General features: G+C 38.9%; 1 protein-coding gene across 1 annotated transcript in view; it reads left to right on the top strand.

The window, feature by feature from the left end:
- Positions 1–7164: 7164 nt before the first annotated feature.
- The window catches only part of gphna (gephyrin a), a 65254-nt gene continuing 49948 nt past the window's right edge, over positions 7165–22470 (top strand). The window contains 4 exon segments of the mRNA XM_061744395.1: positions 7165–7370; positions 19947–20025; positions 20113–20170; positions 20421–20513. Of these exon segments, the coding sequence (XP_061600379.1) occupies positions 7307–7370; positions 19947–20025; positions 20113–20170; positions 20421–20513 (294 nt within the window). The 5' untranslated portion in view covers positions 7165–7306.

The following is a 22470-nucleotide window of genomic DNA, read 5'->3' as shown; positions in this document are numbered from 1 at the left end:
ATACTACAAAACACTCAAGATCTGTAGAGGAGCGTGGTGTGGCAACTATACGGATTATCTACAGTAGAGACTGAGCTTGTGTACTGTGTTTACTGTTATCATTAAACATTCTCAATCACTAATAGATGCATTTATGCTTTTTATGTGAAGTAAAAGCAAAAGTATGACAGCAAAGGGAACCATTGTTTGGCTCTGGGGTTAACCTGCAGCTTTATGGGTATTTTTCAGAGCAAAACAGGTAATGAATCCATCCTCATCAGTAGGACTCTTTGAGTCTGGTCTTCGAGGGGCCGCTGTACTGCATGTCTTAGATGTTTTTCTGCTCCAACACACCCCGCCACAAATGACTGTGTCATCAACAGACTTTGATAACAAGCTCATGGTGATCAATTGATTTAAACCAGGTGTGTTAATATAGGAAGTGCAAGTGTTAATACTAAGAAGTGCAAGACAACAACCCTGGAGGAGTGGACGTGAGGAGCCCTGCTCATGAAGAAGAGTGGCATGTCTAGTTGGAAAAGTGATGTAGATGTAGTAGACTCCATTCAATTCAATTCCATTTTATTTATATAGCATCTATTACAACCAGAGGTGGGTAGTAACAAGTTACATTTACTCCGTTACATTTACTTGAGTAAGTTTGGGGAAATTTTGTACTTTTAGGAGTAGTTTTGAATCACTATACTTTTTACATTAGGCTACGTTGAGCTCGTTACTTTTCTTTTATCCCTTTTATCCACGTACATCTCATGACATCACTGGGTGATTCTTTGGGAAAAATGTTTGTTTTTGCATGTTTTGTCACATTTACGCAGACTCAAACACACACACAGAGTTTCTATGAGTTCATGGGCTTGTTCTAGTTCTGCCTGCGGAGCCTGGTTAAAAAACAAAAGTACAAAGGCTTGAAATTTTGTGCTACTTGTGCTTAATTAATTTTTTTTATTCTGTTATTTTATTTATTTAATTATTTATTAAAGTGCTTGAATTTACTTTAAGCTTATTTTGATTATGATTATTTTATACTTTTGTCTGTTTGAATGGTTGTGTTAAAAAAATAAATCAGACGTTACTCAACAGTTACTCAGTACTTGAGTAGTTTTTTCACCAAGTACTTTTTTACTTTTACTCAAGTAATTATTTGGATGACTACTTTTTACTTCTACTTGAGTCATATTATTCTGAAGTAACAGTACTTTTACTTGAGTACAATTTTTGGCTACTCTACCCACCTCTGATTACAATAGAAGTTGTCTAGTCTAGGATCTTTCCAGAGACCCAGAACATGACCCCCGAGCAATTATTACATAAACAATGGCAGGTAAAAAAAACTACCCTAGTGGGAGAAAAACCTTAAGCCAAACAGTGGCAAGAAAAACTCCCCTTTAGGAGGGAAGAAACCTGGACCAGGACCTGGATCATAAGGGAGGAACCTCCTGCCGAAGACCAGCTGAGCAGAGCAGGAAAAGAGGAAACAGACAGAGAGAATGAAGAACAGAGAAAGGAGAGACACAGACACAATGGGTAAGTTGGTGCACTACAGGGATGAGTATATAAGCAGATGTAGACAGCAGACACTGAGGTGGTAGATGTCAGCAAATGCCCAAGGAAACTCTGAGTCTTCTGAGACATTTGGATAAGTTTAATTTAGTCAAAGTTTCGTTAGTTTAATGAGTCAGTGACCTTTTACAGTAAGTCGGCTATTGAGCTTAGTGTACTCATGTGAATGACTTCTGGACACCAGAGTGACATGGCTACTGGGTATTGATAAGCTTAAAGGCCTTATTTAAAAGAAATTATAATCAATTCAAAAATGTAATTATATTTCAATGTAAAGTGGTTGTATGTGTTTGTGGAGCATTTATACCTCAGTTTGTATATTAATGGTTAATACCAAGTTTGGTAAAAACCCATATGCATTTTAATCTTGCAACAGAGGTTTCTTTTGTGTTCATAGGTGTGTGAGTGTTTCCTTCACCAGCCCTCTTGACACACATAAAAGTGACATATACATAATATATTTACAATAGAATATTACAATACAATATATTTAATAGTTATAATTAAATATTAAATATTGTATATTGTAATATTGTAATATTAAATATTATATCTATAATACAAATAATTTGTCTGAACTGTTCTCCTGTCTCAGTTATTGAGGGGACATTTCTCTTGTTGTTACCATGTAGCTAACTTAGCTGCACTGTAAGACTGTCCCACATTTTGAGCGTAACCCGCAGCTGTAGTTAAGGTTTAACATGACGGCAGTGTTACAACAATTACTAGTTCAGCTGATTCACAATGAACCTGCCTGAAAAGCAGATGCCAGATAATCTGATCATGTGGCCCTAAATAAGGGGTCAATGACGAATAAGGATTTTCAACAGGTCAATTTTAAAATAATAAAAAAAAAAGAATATCTATTGCAGTAGTTCAAACATTAAGAATGTTGTGTACACATAAATTCATATGAAAATTAAGTGTTTTTTGTCAAGATGAATTGGCACTAGCCTTAAATAAAAGTCATGTGGTGCAACCATGATTCATATTAAAATAAATTAATTAACATCTTGACATCTTTTTTTTTTTTTACAAGTTTTCAGTATTATACAAAAATGGTTATTTTAATGGTCGCGTAACATGATATTTCAGTATTTTTTGTAAAATTCAAGTGAGTCCATATGTGGGACAGATAGTTCATATATATGGTATTTTTTTTATCCCTTTAAACCTTTTTCGAATTGAAAAAAATTCTGTTTTTCAGAAAATATAGGCGTTACGTCATTGACCCAAATACAGTAAGCAGTATACATGTGTTTATTTTTGTTTTTGTTAAGGAAAACATTTAATCTCTTAAAGTAAGTAACTGATATCGAGCTAACCTTGAACTGCAGGTTAAAAGACAAGTGCAGAAGACTGCTCAGTGGTGTTTAAGAGGTCTTGTGACTGACTCACATCACATAATGGTTTGGAGCGGGGTTAAACTCAGCCTCAGCTAACAGCAACAGTAACATTGTCCCATCAGATTTGATATGAATCATTTCACATAAATCGGTTGAGGTCACCGTTTAGAAATAATAACCCTGATTGAAATCATCATTATGTTTTTCCAACAGCCTTTTAACACCAAGTTGTCCCAAACTTTGATTTTCTTTTTTGTTGTTGTTTTGAATGTGAAATCATATTTTAACACACCAACTTGTGTAGTTTGTCTTAATGTTAATTATCTGTTTAATTAGTTCGTACTAGGGCAATGCGCAATGCAACACGCACTTTGTACTGTATGTCACACAACTTGGATACTCTCAGTGCCATAACATCCCCGTCATCGCTAGTATTTCATTATTGTAATATGCATATTTTTCTCAAATCACTTTAATCTCAAGTCACTTTATCCTATAGTTTCTTTTTTTCAGACAGTTTCAGACAGCAGTTGTCGGAAAAAAAGAAACCATAGGATATCAATCTGAAGACATGATGAACACAATACAACTATTACGCATCAAGTCACTTTAGGTACAATCCATACTGCTTTTAAATGCTGCTAAATCTATTTTGGTACTATGTATGTTTTATGTTTGTTCCCTTGTTTGATTGTATTGTTTGACTGAATTGTGTTTATGTTTTCTGTGGGGACTGTGGGTGGAAACTAGCATTTCTGCTAAAATATGGTGTATTTACACTGCTTAATGTAGTGTTCATTAATATGCATTGTCCCGTCTAAATCAACTTTGATTTGATTTAATTTGATTAACATGTTTTCTATTTTGTCCAAACTACTTCTGATTGATGGTTGCACTGTTTGTTTCATAATGTCCACTTTAATCTCTCTGAAAACCTCTTCTCATTCAAACAACACCAGTTTAAATGCAGATGTGCCCCCTCCCAGGAGTGGGGGAGCAGGGGGTCGCAGATCCTCACATCATCACCACCATCACATGATCTCCCAGCAGGAAACCTCTGTTACGGTGGAAGTCTGCAGCGTGAAAGCTGATTTGACGCATGTCACCATCATCTGTCACACACTTGTCACATGATAGATCTTCCTACCAAGGAACTGCCCCCCAACGCTGTCTCTGGAGGGTCTAACTCGGGTAAAGGTCGGCGACGTCCCTCACTTAGGGAAACCCCAGATCACATCTGTTTCTGGGCAGGCTCTGGGGTTTACTTCTATAAAAATACGTCAATATCTGAAATTAGCATTAAAAAGAGAGAGATAAAGGTCTATCCATCGAGCTCACAACTACATTTAGCTGGCTAGATGGCCTGCAGCTGATAAGGGAGAGGAGCCTCCTGCTGACCTCTTTTCTTGCACAAAATCATCCGTCATCAGGACATCTGGAATGCTACTACTGTGGTATGGCACAAAGCAGTACTACATTTTAAGTGAACTACAAACACAAAAATGGTAATAAGGCAATAGAACACATAATTAAGCACCATAAATCATCAGCAGCGCCTAGAGACAATTCTGTTGTAATAGACGCTATATAAATAAAATTGAAATTGAAGATTGAAATAATTGTTCAAACCAAGTGTACACGTTCAAACTCAGTTTATTTCAGTGATGAAGTCTTTTCATATGCCAAGCAAACCCCACTTCCTTCTGTTCCTGGCTAACTGTATTTTGACAGAACAATACAAGTGAAATGTGATGATTATGGAGTCATTAGACGTGGGGAACCATGTCCAAGTTTTAAATCTTTATTAAGACAGCTGAAATTATTTTACCTGGCCTAACTGTACTTTGGCCTTTCACCAATTAAAAACTGTTTTGGACATCATGGAAAAGCTCTGGACTGCAGGCAGGACAGTTCGGAACCCAGACTCTTCTACTATGAAGCCCTGCTTTTGTAATGGATGGAGCATGAATGGTGGAAGGCTTTCCCTGTCGTCTAGATAGGAGCATGTGTTCCTCTGAAACCTGGATAAGTCTTTCAGCATTCATGTTACTTCTCTAGGTGTGCCAGCTGCTTTTTAACTGAGCACAAATAAAAACCTGGATGGCCTTTCTGCTCTGTATGTAGTTTAGAGGACACTGTCTGTGTCCATGATTCCCTAAAAGATTTTCAAATTAAAATTTTTGGGTGGTCATGGGACAGTTTTCCTCTTTTCCTCAGTTCATCTCAAAATTATAGCTTTGGTCCATAGAAGTTGACATTCTGGATCATGTCAACGTATCTCTTCATTTTTGCATCTGTAAAATACATCTGTTTATTGAGTTTTTAGGCAGAGATTTTTTGAACTTGTTGGATGATCCCTACTGCACCAGCATTTGCATATGAGACCCATCTGAGATACGTATGAATGGGCTCAACATTGTGGCCCCATGCTGGTTCTATACTGGACCACTTGTGTTTACTAAGGTTCATCCAGGCGTTTCTTTATTTTTCTCGTCATGTGTTGCCCAAAGTAAGCTTTTTTTTCATTAAGATGTTATATTTCCTCAGTTTAAGTATTTGAAATATGTCACGTGTTGCATTGTGACAGTAATATATGTTTGTAAATTATGCAAATCATTGCATTTTGTCATTATTTTTATCACACACAGTGTCCCAGCTTTTGGTCTTGGTCCACTTTACAACTGCGAGCCAACACATATTTGCAGGGCGTTCACGAGCACGAGAACACGAGTGCACACGCGCCCACACAAGTGTCCACACAGCGCTGCCGTCCTCCAGAGGTGCATCAGAATCAGCAGCAGCAGCATCAGCAGCAGCAGCAGCATCAGCATCATCAGCTGCATCAGCAGCTGCTCTTTTCTGTTTTGTTATCTGTCTTCAATGTGAACATCTATCAAACCTGTGTGTTTATGTATGAGTATGTATATTCATCTCATGACCTGCCACTCAGCTTCCAGAATGTTTTTAAGTTTTCCTCAGACATCCATTCATATCAGACATGACACTCAAAGGACTTTTACCTTCCTTTATGCCGGACTTCACACAATCAACGCACTTTAAAATACAGAGGATCATCCCTATGGAACAATTTACCTACATCACTAAAATCAATATCTTCACTGGCTTTGTTCAAAAAACACTTGAAAAAATATTTTTTTAGTTAAGATCAGAAACACATCTGGAGTTGTTAAATTGTATTTTATTTTTTTTCATGCAATTATCCTACATCTTTTTAATTTTAATTTCTTTTTAATTTTTCCATATTTCAATAATTCAGTATTGTTTTTCTTTTTCATGTTAAATTGTCTTTTTCTGTTTTATATTATGTATTTCTATATTGTTTTTTTGTTTTTGCTGTTGTTATTGTTGTTTATGTTTGTTTTATAAAGGGGAGGCATTTTCATAAGCCTTTTTGGCTTCCACCTCTCCTGCACAATGCTTCATTTGACCTTTTTTTTTTATTTATTAACATACAGTGCAAACGATGACAAAAGACAGCATCAGTATGTGTGTGTGTGTGTGTGTGTGTGTGTGTGTGTGTGTGTGTGTGTGTGAGTGTGTGTGTGTGTGTGTGTGTGTGTGTGTGTGTGTGTGTGTGTGTGTGTGAGTGCCGTGTTTGAGTGTAAATAAGGTGATGAAAATAGGTACATAAATTGAGAATATTGATTCGAGAGTGAACAAATAAATAATTATCATATAGAGTGGTGTAGCATGATATCATATAAATATAGCATAATAAATATAGTAATATCCTAATATAACATAATTTGTATAAAATATTATAACATATAACCAAATTATATCACCATACTATTATATATAACAATATAATACTATAGTTTAACATCCCAAGAGATTTCATAACTTAATATAATAATATGAAACAATATATCATGATAATGCCAGAAATCATTATTAGAGTTAGAATTGGTCATTTATGTTTTGACCTTTGTTTCTACTGTTCTGTTTTATGTGCAAAATAAACTAAACTAAACTAAACTAAGCTGCATCAGCAGCATCATCAGCAGCAGCTGCAGAAGCATCAGCAGCTGTATCAGCATCATCAGCTGCAGCAGGAGCAGCATCAGCATCAACAGCAGCATCTGCATCAGCAGCTGCATCAGCATCATCAGCATCAGCAGCTGCAGTAGGAGCAGCATCAGCATCAGCATCAGCAGCTGCATCATCAGCAGCAGTAGGAGCTGCATCAGCATCAGCATCATCAGCTGCACCAGCAGCATCAGCAGCAGCATCAGCTGCAGTAGGAGCATCAGCAGTAGGAGCAGCATCCTCAGCATCAGCACCAGCATCAGCAGCAGCAGCCGCGAGCACGCGGCGGCGCGCACGCCGCCCCCAGTGTGTGTGTGCTCGCCGTCCCAGCGCAGACAGAGGTTGTAAACATGGCGGCGGACGGGATGGTGCTCACCAACCACGACCATCAGACCCGCGTGGGGATCCTGACGGGTAGGGACGCGGTTCGTGTGAGAATGCTTGTGCACCGTGCACATGCCTGCAGTCGTGCCGGCCCGCGGCCGCCGCTCCGCGGCCCCGGTCCCAGCTGTCAGCGCTGCCGCCGCCATGCTAGCGCTAGCGGCTAGCCGGCTCCGCCGCCCTGACAGCTGCACCGGGGCCGGCTCTGCGCCGCCGACACGCCGGCTACAGCCCACCGCTCACATTTACATGATTTATGTGTTGCATGTGAAGACCATCGGTGACATTCAGGGGTTTATTTGATCGTTTCAACGCCAGTGTAGTGTAATATTTTATTTGCCATCAAGGCAGACAGATGGGGAACGAAGCACCGGTGCAGACCTTCAAAATAAGAGCCGCTCCGTCTCTTCGCTGTGTTTGTATGTGCTTGAATAACAAAGCCAGTGGTTTTATTTTGAAAGCCGAACCATCCGCCATCCTTCGTTATCTGGCTTCGTGTTTTGTGACTTCACTCGGGGTTCCGTTGAATTTCCTTGCAAAGTGGCGCTGCCGAGCCTACATGAGTTGCATTATTCATGTCCCTTTGCAGATCTGATGTGTTGGCCGCTACGGAGCCTACTTTCATCAACAGTTATAGATGTTTTGACAGCATTTCGGCTCTATGGTTTTATTGAAGTCAGAAGTGTGCATTCAGGCATTAATGCAGACTGGTTGATGATGAGGATGAGACGCATCGCCAGCACCGGGGTTTAGATCAGCTGATGAGAGTCGTGCAGGAGAGGACTGGGACCAGTGTGGAGCAATGTTGCAGCCATCAGGCAGCATAACCCTGCTGCCTCACCGGGGGAGGGGGGGGGGGGATCAGGAGGATGAGGAGAATCATGAGGATGAAGAGAATCATGAGGATGAGGAGAATCATGAGAATGAGGAGGATGGAGAGAATCATGATAGAGAGAATCATGAGGATGAGGAGAATCATGAGGATGAGGAGAATCATGAGGATGAGGAGGATGGAGAGAATCATGATGGAGAGAATCATGAGGATGAGGAGAATCATGAGGATGAGGAGGATGGAGAGAATCATGAGGATGAGGAGGATGAAGAGAATCATGATGGAGAGAATCATGAGGATGAGGAGGATGAAGAGAATCATGAGGATGAGGAGAATCATGAGGATGAGGAGGATGGAGAGAATCATGAGGATAAGGAGGATGAAGAGAATCATGATGGAGAGAATCATGAGGATAAGGAGGATGAAGAGAATCATGAGGATGAGGAGAATCATGAGGATGAGGAGGATGGAGAGAATCATGAGGATGAGGAGGATGAAGAGAATCATGAGGATGAGGAGAATCATGAGGATGAGGAGGATGGAGAGAATCATGAGGATGAGGAGAATCATGAGGATGAGGAGGATGGAGAGAATCATGAGGATGAGGAGGATGGAGAGAATCATGAGGATGAGGAGAATCATGAGGATGAGGAGGATGGAGAGAATCATGAGGATGAGGAGAATCATGAGGATGAGGAGGATGGAGAGAATCATGAGGATGAGGAGGATGGAGAGAATCATGAGGATGAGGAGAATCATGAGGATGAGGAGGATCATGAGGATGAGGGGGATGGAGAGAATCATGATGGAGAGAATCATGAGGATGAGGAGGACAGCCTGCAGCTGGAAGTTTGATGAAGCAGTAGCTCACCTTCCATCCTGCTAATGAGCAGGAGCTGCTCGTCATAGATAAACCATGCATGTGTCAATTGCAGATCTGCTGTGGAAGGTGATTAAAGTGGAGTTTGGCCAAATTTGAAATAGGACGTGGGATTCAGGTCAGTTTTATGAAGAGGAAAAAAGGTTTTGAAAATAGCAAAGTTGACAGTGACTGATTGTTCAGCAGTGATGGTTTTCCCTGATGGGATTTAAAAGATTGAGTTTGTATGTAGTCACAGTGCACAAGGTGTGCTAAATTTAATCTCTAAAACAGGCCATGGCGGTTGAAAATGAGAGGCACAGACACAAAGGCCAAAGGTAACACACAGACACAGACAGGAACCAGTTGGCCAACAGGTTTAAACCAACAACCTTGCTGCTGAGAGAAAAGCTGTGTTAGTTCACAATTTTTTTAACCTTGTCTGCACACATATTAATGGTTGATACCATGCTGGTAAAAACCTAAGGCATATATATGTGCATTGTTACTAGGGTTGCAAAATTCCGGGAATTTTCAAAGTTGGAAACTTTCCATGGGAATTAACGGGAATATATGGGAATTAACGGGAATATATGGGAATTAACGGGAATTAACGGGAATAAATAAGAAATTTACAGAATTGAAGGTTGGCCTTTAACAGGGAACTTAAATATAGTTGGGGGGAATATATTGTAGCATAGTCTTGGCTAAAACAACCAGATTTAATGCAAGTACACTCCTCAATCACATGCATACAGCACATTGCTTACTGCAGGGCTATTGAGGCCACGCCCCCTACAGGCACTGTGCATTCCTCCATCACATGCACAGGTGATTTCTTGAAGCCTGGAGGCCACACATTTGAGCTCAAAGCACAAGACTATTTGAGCCCACGGACTATATAAAGTCAAGTAAGTTTTGATAATATTATGGGGTAAATATATTTGATCTATAATGGTATTAATGTTTAACTTGCAAATATTAAATAAAAATGTATTAACACAGTAGCTAGCTAGCTGGTAAGTTAGGTGCTAAATGAAAGCTATTTTTCATTTCATTGACCATTTAAGAGGCTAGCTTATTATGGTGGTAGCTACCTCAAATTTGATGCTGTTTTTTCTGACTCCAGCAAGACGGTTTTCTGTAAACATTCAAGAATTTATACATTAATTGTCAAATATTTTGAAGACCATTCCAATTTCCAGTTAATTCCCATAAATTCCCATAAATTCCCAATAATTCCCATAAATTCCCATAATTCCCATGGAAAGTTTCCAATTTGGAATATTTCCAAAATTCCCCAGCTTAACTTCCCATGGAAAGTTTCCGGAAAGTTTCCGGAAATTTACCGGAAATTTTCCACCCCTTTGCAACCCTAATTGTTACTATATTTAATATATATACGACGCATACACATCAGGGCTCCAGACTAACTTTTTTCACTAGGAGCACAGTAGCCCCTAACTGAAAATTTTTAGGGGCACAATCAGAAATTTTAGGAGCGCACATCGTTTATCGACACGCTAACCAAATTTTTACATTTCTACTACATTTCAGTGTATTAGTAATACGTATTTCATAATAGATTAATGAATTACCACAATGTGCTGTTTCAAATGCAGTGTTACATTTCATTGCGCACTTTTAAAGATGCCGCAACATAAAGTAAACTGACAGCACCATTGCTGTCATTATATATAAAAAAAACATACATTCACATGATAAAAAAGTGCTTGGTAACAAAGTGCTAAGTAACCTTTCAGCCATGAATTTAACTGTTAAACAAAAATGTACAAATATTGGGGGTACTGGCCAATAACATTTCCCTACTTGTGTCTTTACTAAAACCCTGAACCTACACCAGTTGACCAAATTAACTGCCTTCACTCAAATAACTAAGGATCTTACCAAGAAATATTCTTATTTCTAACCTAAAAATGCCATTACACCTGATAACACACATCACTTAAAAGGTTAGGTGTTTTTCCCACGTGTTAAAATTTAACTTTCATTTGTGTCAAGCTAATTTTAAGTTCTAGTTACGTTTTAAGTTAGAGTTTTGGCAGTGTTCAAAATAAAATTATGAGACCTGCTGTATTGGAGCACATTTTCTTTTTTTTTTTTCTTTACCGGGTGAAGGCTGATTTATGGTTCCGCGTTACAACAACGCAGAGCCTACGGCGGCGGCTCTGCGTCGATTTAAGGCGGAACCATAATTCAGGCGGGGGCCGGGGCACATATCGGAGAACAACCAGAAGAATATAGAGTGGATTAAAAATAAAAGTTAAGCACTGAGCTACATGTGTCTCCCGTCTGGGCCATTGCAGACTCATTGCCTGAGCAAGATGTTACTAAAACCAAACATACCCGCCGTCTCTTTCTTTTATGTGCGCGCCGCGGCGGCAGCGTGTTGTGTCGCATTAAATGTGGTCCGGGCGTAATACCCGCTTTGAGCTGGTGAAATTAAACGAAAAAAATAAATAAATAGATCCCCCAACTCATTCCCTTTCACACTCATTGGCCTGCAAATATGCGGGTTCATTGACGCACCCCTTCCACGTTTAACGTGTAAAAGAAAAAAAAAAAAAAAAAAACTGGCAAATTTACTGGTCGCACGTGTGCGAGTGGACATGAAATTCAGTCGCACATACTCAAATTTTGGTCGCAAAATGCGAGCATTTGGTCGCAGTCTGGAGCCCTGCACATACATATATATACACATACAAACCCAGTGTTTTTTTTTAGTTTTAGTTTTTTTTGATAAAGTTTTTATTTTGCAGATCGCACCAATGTTTTTCTTTTGTCACCATATGAGATGTAATAAATGCTGCAAAAAACTTACTTAATGTGTTGCTAAAGAGCACCCCCAGATCTGGTGATTACCAACAGATCATTACAGTAACTCTGTATTTAAGTCTCTTTAAAGAGTTATTATAGATGGTTAGTTGTAGGTGTGGGCATGAAGGATCTCCTGCAGTGTTCGCTGCTGTTCCAGGTGAGATGAGACCTAAACAGGACTGTTTTGGTGTTCAGCAGCTGTACATTTGTGTGAAGAACAGTAATAGAAGTACTAAAAGTTGTTCTAGTGGATTCCTTCAGGATGTCATTGTGCCAACATAAGGTTAGAAATTGATTAATTATAAGGTTAGAAACATCAGGACTCTCATTAGTCCTCCTTCCCTTAACCCCTCCATCTCCCATCACATGCTCTGCAGTTTTTGACCACTTTGGAGGAAATAATTAGTCATATGAAGCATTCTGGGTCTCCTAATGATCGAATTCCACCTCGTCTTTTTAAAAATGTTTTTACTACCGTGGGACCTTATGTGCTCGATATCATTAATGGCAGTTTGGCTAATGCGATTGTACATTCAAGTTTTAAGCATGCGGTAGTAACACCATTGATTAAGAAGCCTGACTTGGATTCCACCATATTTTCACATTTTAGACCCATTTCTAAGCTCCCTTTACTTTTTCTAACGTTCTTGAGAAAATAGTTTACTACCAGTTGATAACTTTTTTTTTTTTTTAAAGATAACAACATTCTTGAGGTGTTCCAGTCAGGATTTAAAACCTGTCACGGTACTGAATATGCAATGTTAAGGGGTTTTTAATGACATTGTCTTAGCCACAGATGCTGGTCAGTCACTGCGGTTACATGCACATCTGAATCGAGCTATTGGCAATAATCGAGCTAAGGATTTAACTGGAGATTCCAAGAAATCCGTGTATACATATGCAAAAAAAGAATCAAATTATTGAATGAGGGGAGTTCGACTCCATGACGCTAGGTGACGCCTTTTTCGCGTTGGCAGTCTTCCGGTTAGGTGGAACAATTAGTAAGCAAACGCAGCAGATTTGAAGCAGACGTAGAAGGAAGACAACAACACGTGTAGATATGGACGCCAACAATGCAACAGCTCTGTACATTTCGTACATACTTAACCTGATCATGTTGCATGCAAGATTAAAGCAAAGTCTTTCTCTTCGTCTTCTACTACTGTGTTATTGTCATGCCTTGCGTATACATGCCAGAACAGCTCCATTTAGAACCGCATATCTGGCTCTAAAAGCTCGATTTGGGTGTATACATAGCTTTTAAAACGGTTTTATTTTTGTTTTTAGGTTTTATATTTTTGTTTTTACATATTTTTATTTTATTAATGTTCAGTCTGAACCTATGTTTGTGTTCAAGTGCTTTATGAATTAAGTTGAGTTGAATATGTAATATTTGCAATTTTTTTTTCCTGTTAAGGTGCTCATGTTATTTATTAATTTATTAGCAGCAGCTGTTAGTCTCCATTTTAAGTTCATATATAATGTTTGGCTGAAAAATAACTTTAAAAATTTTTTTTTTCTCAGGGTGTGTATTTAGAGTTGCTTAATTCTGCTTTGGGTAGTATAGTGGGCTTGGATCTGAAATCTCATATTTAGATGAAAGTGTGAAAGTGAAATTTAGAGAAATGAACTTCATGCCAATATTAATGTGCAAAAGAATTGTGGAGATCTCCATTTCACTTTGTTTGTGCTCTTGCCTGAAAAATGGATCCCTCTTCAGTAGAACCTGAATTAACTTTTAACTCTTACTCACATACCGAAGGTGAAAGTCCGGATGATCTGTAAATATTTGTGTCCTTGAGCACAGTGCACCAGGGTTTCAAAAACCTACTTTTGTACTCTTGTGTCTGAGCTCTGCCATGATTGACGGCAAAATATCAGCAGTTGCTTCAAAGATACTATCATCAAAAAGGCATACATTTATAGAAAATATATTCAAAAGGCATAGAATAGGGCTTGGTCGCCAAGGTGCATTCTGGGACGCGGTGGCCATTTTGGCAGCGTTGTGAGTGTAAACAGACAGCAGCGTAGTAGCAGTGTGTTAGCACCAAGTGAACAGACGGAACGCAAAAAAAACATGTTAAAATGCCGGAAAGGAACTGGAATTTACCGGGATACCTTAAACAAGGAAGCCAGGGAGCGGTATATGGAGAAAATAATGATTATTAATGGTTTAGATCCATATGAAATCCCTTCTAAAGAGTGAAGCTCCGACGAGGATTTACTGCCGCAGTTCTGCACAACCGGCATCTTAGGCTACCTTGTTTACGAGTGTTTGGCAGCTGCTATGGTAAATGTTTGACTCGCCATGTGTTTCAATAAATTTGTATAATAGTACAACATGCAATACATGTTTTGTATTACTCATACTTTTTTCTTTTTTTACCGCTATATTATGCGGAAGAGGCTCCGTGACATGAGCAATATTTTTGTTTTCCTCGTGAGATTATTTTTTCCCTCTGCAGCTACAAATAGAGTTAATATTTTTTCCTCAACAAACTACTGTAGTTTTATCTGAAGATTGGAGTTAATCGCAGCGCAGAGAGCTGGCCAGCAACTGTGTTTAGTTGGAGAAGTGGGGAATAAAACCTGTGTGAATGATCTGACCCCGGTCTGTGTGAGTGTTTGTTTGTGGTTTACTGTGTGGAAGGTGTTTGGTCGTTACAGCCGCGATCCAAGCGAGCCGACGACTCTTTTACTCTTTTACTCTGTTATCTCAGATACTTGGCCTCCGTGGTTCTGCCTCCGAGCAGGAAAGCGGTGAAAAGTTAAACCATTAGTGATCTTTTCCCCACGTCTGTTATGTGTGGAGCTGCTGCAGCTACAACACAGCAACGGGTTACCATGGTTACAGAATAACGGAAAGTAACGATTACAAGTACCGGTGGGCTAAGACACAACGAAGAGCAGCTAAGGTAGCTTCCAATATGGCGGCTCCGCCAGGTGATGACGTCAAGACGACCAAGGCCTATTATAAAACAGATATTCTTTTCAACATTTTAGACAAGTTAAGCGTATTATTTTGACTGCACGATACATTTTACCAGGGGTCTTCACCTTTTAATTGACTTTTTAGGGCCATGGCTTCTGCAGTCATCTTTTAAAAATGCTGCGGTCCACAATTCACGCTTTTTTTCAATATTTCTGAAACACAAAAACAATGGTCACCAGCTACAGGCTGTAAGCTGCTGCCTAGGTTTCTCAGAAAACAAATGTAATTTCACAGAGCTGGGCATAAAAAAACAACAACTTCAAAACTAATCTTCAGAAAGCAATGGGTCACGTGACAGTCAGTGGTGGAGACTGCACATGCATCACCTGTGAACCCGCCGCTGGCAGAACCTGGACTGGACCACAGTTACTGGATAGTAATACTTGTTAATATATCATTCCTATTGATTTAATTTTTGTGATAATTATTCAATAATTCTGACCTATAGTCAGAATCACGGAGGCGAGAGAAGACAATATTCATCCCATTGAAAGTCAACTCCAGCTCTTCCTGGTTATCTGCAACAATTCACTGCATGCAAGCGTAAGCAAAGATATCGTTTAACTTGCTGATTCTTTTTCGTCGGACAAGAATATTTCATTTTTTTAAATACATGACATATTTCAGCGATTACTTCCGCCTTCACAATAGTCACAAGATGGTGTGTGCGTGTCCCGATTTACCAGCTGATGTTAAAAAAGGGAGGCGTGACTCAGCTGTCAAATCTGCCGAAACATGTCGGGTATTTAAAAAACCTAAATATTCTTGTCCGACGAAAAGAGTCGGCAAGTTAAATTGTATAGCCATGGACAAAATGAACTTTATTAAATCATAAGCAAAGCTAGTTTAACACCCGCTTCATCAACCCTCCCTGGTATAAAGTTTACGACTGAAGTGAACCGTCAGTGCAGACTGCTGAAAACTGGAGGAGGGAATGTCAGATCAATAACCATCTCACAATGTCCAACTAAAACCATATTCTTTTGTTATTTGTCTTCAAAGTTAGACCCGTGTCACATTAAAGTATAGTTATATACTAAACAAAAAAAATAACACATTGGAAGATTTACTCTTTTTTACTTTGTTTCAATAAATGGAAGGTTGCTTTTGTTTTTTCAGTTTTTTTTTTAACTTTATTTGCCAGGTTTGTGCAGACAAACAAGGAATTTGATTCTGATGTGTCATCTAAATTCAACAATGACATAACACGATCATAGATTTGTTTTTGACAGTTAGACAGTTTTGTAAGGCCAAGAATGAGTAGGCGGAAATGGTTTCGACTACTCCATTAAACTCTTCTGGGGGACGACCCCTCAGAATCCCACCAGTTTGCAGCCCCACATTTCAAATGCTTCTGTCGCCCCTGCAATGCATGAAGTTACGCTAATTATAGTTCTAAGAAAGGATATTGTAATAAGCCCAAACTGGTATCGGAATGTCAGACCTTGTAATTGGCTGAGAACATTGCAGTCGGAGCATCTCTAATTATTAGCAGAAGAGCTGCTAGTTTTCCAGCCCTCAGCAGCAGAGCTCATCATCTTGCATGATTCCACAGTTACTGTATTTGAATATTAAGGCCTTACTTTCAAAAGTTTCAGGTGAAAAAGTAGTTTTTTTGTAGTTTTTTTCCTCCTTAACTTAAAAAGATGTTTTTAAAACAAGGACTAGACTTATATTAGTGCAGTGTGGAGTGCAACAAGTAATCAGCATAGTCGATGACCAAATTAGTTGCTAACAAATGTAATCATGGATTATTGGTAGTTTACGTCATCACACGTCTGTTTCATGATGTGGACTAGAGCTTCCAACACTTCTTAGAGGAATAATGGTGTTCATGTTTCTTTGAATCAAACCAGTCAGTATAAGAGTTTTTAAAAACTGAAGATATTCTTCTCTGTTTCAGCGGGTTGATGCCACTTATAGCCGACACAGTTGCTCTGTCTGCTGATGGGCGTGTCTCATCTGTGAACTCAGATATGTGTCTTTGGGAGTTCAACAGGGCAGAACTCCGCCCTGAGCAATACAGAGAACGGAAAACTGTAAACACATCCAAAAACATGCTTGCTGAAGGATCAAATATCTCAGAAATTGCTCTCAAATCTCAATAAAACTCCATAATCCATCGTCACCTTCTGTCCTCTCTACTCAAAGCTGCCGGTGGAAACTCAGCGTACATTTACCGTAATGTCTAGTGTATCATACGGAGCGCCATCTGTTTAAATATTTTATTTGCACTAGGGATGCACGGTATACCGGTACCAGTATAGTACCGCGGTACTAGAGTTTTGAAAACGGTACTATACCAGCATTTAAAAACAAACGGTACTTTTATATATTTTTTCTATGCAAACGAATTGGTAAATTGGAGCCTGTCTCTTTAAGCACGGCGAGGTCCGCGAGTGTGACGTAGTTGCAGAAGCAGAGCCGCCTCCCCCTCCCACTCGCATGCGGAGGAGAGAGAAACGAGTCGCATGTTAGACAGACAGAGCGGGTTGAAATAAAGTTGAAATAAATAGAGATGGCAGCTGAAGAAAAGCCTGTACTTGTGGACAAAATGGGGGCCCGAAGTACGGTGTGGAAATATTTCGGGTTCAAACCGAGCGATAAGGCCGACCCGCTGAACCCAGAAACACCGCAGTGCGAGCGCTGCTACAAAGTGAGTCTCGCAAAAGGAGGCAACACTTCAAACCTTTCCAAACATTTGAAGGACAACCACGCCGACTTGTTCCTCGACTTCAGTCAAGAACGACAGCTGATAACTTTGTTCACCAGTTCACTGCACTGTCATGTCAATGAAAGAAGTACAGATCCTCTCCCAGCCCGTAGTAAACCTACAGTAGCCTATTAAAACAGGTCCATGGTTATTGCAATTTTTAAAATATTTTTAAAAAATAAATTACATTCTTAAAATATTTAAATAAATTCCACAGACTAGAATATATCTTTAATATATTTTTTATATTTGAATATTATTTAATGTTTCATATATATTATAAACCATTAAGGCAATGAATTATATTAATGAATTAATATTATATATTGAAACACACTTTTGTAAAACATTCCATTACCCTACAATATCTAATCCTATCCTAAAGGACCGTCTCAGAAAATAAGAATATTTTGATGAAGTTCTTTATTTTCTGTAATGCAATTAAAAAAAACAAAAATGTCATACATTCTGGATTCATTACAAATCAACTGAAATATTGCAAGCCTTTTATTATTTTAATATTGATGATTATGGCTTACAGTTTAAGATTAAGATTCCCAGAATTATTTGAGTTTTCTTAAGCTTGATCAGCAATATTCAAATAATAAAAGGTTTGCAATATTCAGTTGATTTGTAATGAATCCAGTATGTATGACATTTTTGTTTTTGTAATTGCATTACAGAAAATCACAATATTCTAATTTTCTGAGACAGTCCTGTAGATGATAGAATGAGCCTCAATTTATTTTTCTAGTTATGCCCATTTAATGTTTCATGTGGCCTATAGTTTCAAAACACAAACCTTTTGAACAATGAGAACAAGTAAAATAAAGCAATGGCATTTAAATTAAAATACTGTACCCCCTCCCTCCCCCAATTACAGAAGTCTAGTGCTCCTGGCTCAGAGAGGGTGACACCACCCACTCAGAAGCAGGAGTTTTTGCTGCTACAGTATTTTATATAACATGGTGACTTTAATTTGAATCGCATTGCTTTATTTTACTTGTTCACACTGTTCTAAAGGTTTGAAAATTTTAATATCCCATGCCAATTATTTATTTTATTCATTGTGGTTATTGTTCCCAAAGTCTGCTTTAAAATAAAGGAAAATATTGACATTTGAGAGTGTTCCACCTTTTTACAAAAAGTATCGAAAAGTATCGAAAAGTATCGAAATACATATTGGTATCGGTATCGAAACAGAAATTTGGTATCGTGACAACCCTAATTTGCACCAACCATTTCGGTGTAACTGTAGTGAGAAGTTGACGTTACAGATGTGTGACCATAGGCTTTAAATGAGTCCGTGCGACATGCTGGTGAATCTCGTATGTGGTCAAGTCCTGGGGGCCGTAAAGACTTGTATATGTGTGCAAACCTCTATTTCTCTGATTTCTGGTCTGGTTCTCCTTTTGTTCCCGTCAGGGGTCGCCACAGTGAATCATCCACCTCCATCCAACCCCATCCTCTGCATCCTCTTCCCCTCACACCAAATAACTTAATTTGCCCTTTCACTTCCACTAGTTTTTTTCTGTTTTTTTTTCTAAATATCAGATGGTTTAGGAGTTCTGGTTATGTGAAATATGACAGGATGGTCATAAAGGGGGTTTAACTTGACCTCTATAAACACTTTTCCCATTAAAGGAATAATTTTCAATTTTTTTGGTTAATTGGCACGTGGCTTAAACAATCTAGGCTTGTGCCTAGGCAAGGCTAGTTTAAAAACTTAATAGCTAAATAAAATGGTTTATTATGCAATTAATAACCCAATTAGTAGATTAATGGTTTCAGAAACTGACTGATTATTAAAGTTAAGATAAACAAAATAATTCACTTATTGGTGTACATATGTAAAGTTTCATCGGAGCGTAACCGCTTTACCAGGAATGTGAGCATTACACTGCAAAAACTTAAAATCTTACCAGGAATATTTGTCTTATTTTTAGTTAAAATGTCTCAGTTTTAGTCAAAAAATCTCATTACATTTAAAACAAGAGTCATTACCAGAAAAATAACTTGTTATTTGACAATTTTCACCTGTTTCAAGTAAATGTTCACTTGAAATAAGTAGAAAAATCTGCCAGTGGAACAAGATTTATCTTCTCATTACAAGCAAAACAATCTTGTTCCACTGGCAGATTTTTCTACTTATTTCAAGTGAAAATTTACTTGAAACAGGTGAAAATTGTTGTTTTTTCCAGTGATGTTTTATTTGTAATGAGATTTTTTGACTAAAAATTAGACATTTAAACTAGAAATAAGACAAATATTCTTGTTATTTTGAGTTTTTGCAGTGTATTGGTTGTTGGCTGCAGTGCATCCTTGGTTTTGTTGGAGTTTTTCTGGTTGATAACCTGAACTTCTCTGTTCTCCAGTCAGTGACAGCTGTTTCAAGAACCTGGCAGAGGACCGGAGTGGAGTGAACCTGAAAGACCTGGTCCACGATCCATCTCTGTGAGTCTCCACAAAAACACTAATGCTGCCTCAAACATAGCACACATTACACCGTTACACCGTCGTTAACGTCGTCTCTTCCTGCAGACTCGGGGGAGCCATCTCAGCCTACAAAATAGTTCCAGATGAGATCGACGAAATCAAGGTACGGGTCTTCACTTTGAGCTCCCGCTAAGGCTGCACCGTATATCTTTGCAGCATTGATGTCACAGTGTGGGCGTGCCCGGGGTGAAGCAGATTAACTCACACTCATCAGGCTACAACTTCTCTCCTGTGTATTATAAATTACATTAAATGGGTATTACCTGTCTGCTGCAGCTGTTTGTTGGGCCGTGTGACTGGATGTGAAGAGGGGGAATGGTGTTAACTCTTTTCTGGTGTTGGTATGTGTGCAGGAAACTCTTCTGGAGTGGTGCGATGTGCAGGAGCTGAATCTCATCCTCACTACTGGAGGAACTGGCTTTGCACCCCGAGATGTGACACCTGAGGTGCAAATACACAACGGCACTTCACAGTCGTACAGTCATAGTTAAAAAAAAAAAAATTTAGAAACAGAAGGCCAGATTTACCAAGGTGAGCAAAAAGGCGATGGGTTGCTGTCCAAAAAAGGCACAGGTGGGAATTCTGTAGGTGTTTTTGTATATTAACATAGTCCTGATGTATAAACAAAAACGCAGTTTCCTGTGCAAGCACAATATAATAAGACACATAGAAATTGAACCCTGCTTACTTGTTTGGTTGTTGAAAATAATGAACCAAAAAAAGGATGCTTATCTAATGATTCATTATAGTGTTCAGACATCGGATTATGATCTCGGCTACCTCTAAAGTAGCTTTGCACCCAGCATAATTTCAAAAAACCTGTAATTATTTCAGAATGACAAAGATAAAGAGTCTTGAAGAAAGGTTCTTCCTTATAATGAGCAGATTTAGCTGAAGTGTTTTCTGATTGGTCAGATTTCTGGGGTCCTGTCGACGGTCAGAGATGATTCCTCATGGACCTAACGGTCAGACTGTAGAATTTATAATTAGTAGACAAACCATCCGGGACGTTGTAAGTTTTAGCTGGGCTAACTTTGGTTATGGTAAGATGCTAATTAATATTACTTAGCAATATTACTTTACATTAATCCTCATCAAGTCAAACAAGTCGAGTCCTGCCAGAGCTGAAACGAGGACTCGCTGGGACTAAGACTGCAACTAACGACTATTTTAATAGTCGACTACTATTGAAACGATTAGTCGACTAATCGGATAATCAGTAATTTCTTTCTAATTCAGTATGAGGTTGCTTTAATTATGTGGCAAATGATAATAAACACCAGAAAGATGGCACTAGAGCCCTGATATAGGGACTGTTTTCTTCATCCTGCTCCCGCCCGCATCTGCTAAACTCTGAGAATTTATGTTGCACGGCGCACGATAATAGATGCATTGATTTAGTGTCTTCTCCCGTCCCGCAAGAGAAATGTCCAGACAAATCTATCTGATTTAATGTTAACATGACCATTGTGGAGTTTGATGGATAATTGACAGTTCATAGGCACCTGACTGAAAGTTAGATGCAAATCCATCATTGTCATCATCACACAAGCTTTTTCACCTTTCACACAGCATCAATTATGTGACTTATGTTATAGCAACGAGAGAAGCTGTTAGTGCCTCAAATAACACTAATAAATAACATGAAATAAACAAAGTTAACGAATGAAACTAATTAATTTAAAAAATGAAAATAGGCTTAATATCTTACCAAGGCGAGTCCGTTTCGTTCAACACTCCGACGTTCTTCTCTTCAAATGCATTACCGACGTGCTCCCGTGAAAAGCAACGTCTGCTTTCAAACCTTGCAAGTCGTCTTTTTATTCGCCGTATCGAGACTAAAATGCTCCCAAACTTTTGAAGTTTTATTACCCGCAGCTGCTGAGACGCTATCGTGCTGCGCGACTCTCGACAGAGATTGTATTGAAGTGAGACGCCTCACTCCATTGGAAAAACACGTCTGACGACCATTGTCGACTATTTTGATTATCGATTTTTGTCGACAACGGTCCCTAGCTGGGACCCCCGTCACCCACCAACTTGGAAGCATCCACTGTGGCTTCCATCTCCTTCAACCAATCTACACAAGAGGAGCTGCGGATATTTACACCCATAATAATAGATCTGGGTAGTTTGGTAAAATGTTGGCAGAGTCAGAAAATGTCTGCAGCCAAGACATAGAAATGCTAATGATGCTGTATACACTCACCGGCCCCTTCATTAGGTACTGTACACCTGTCCAACTGCTCGTCAACGGAAATTTATTTTCTAATCAGCCAATCACGTGGTAGCAACTCAGTGCATTTAGGCGTGTAGACGTGGTCAAAACGATGCAGTTCAAACCAGCATCAGAACGGGGAAGAAAGGTGATTTAAGTGATTTTGAACGTGGCATGGTTGTTGG

Source organism: Cololabis saira, chromosome 16 (genome assembly GCF_033807715.1).
Source record: "Cololabis saira isolate AMF1-May2022 chromosome 16, fColSai1.1, whole genome shotgun sequence".
NCBI lineage: Eukaryota > Metazoa > Chordata > Actinopteri > Beloniformes > Belonidae > Cololabis > Cololabis saira.
Note: the sequence above shows the minus strand (reverse complement) of the source record. Positions and strands in the feature narration are given on the sequence as shown.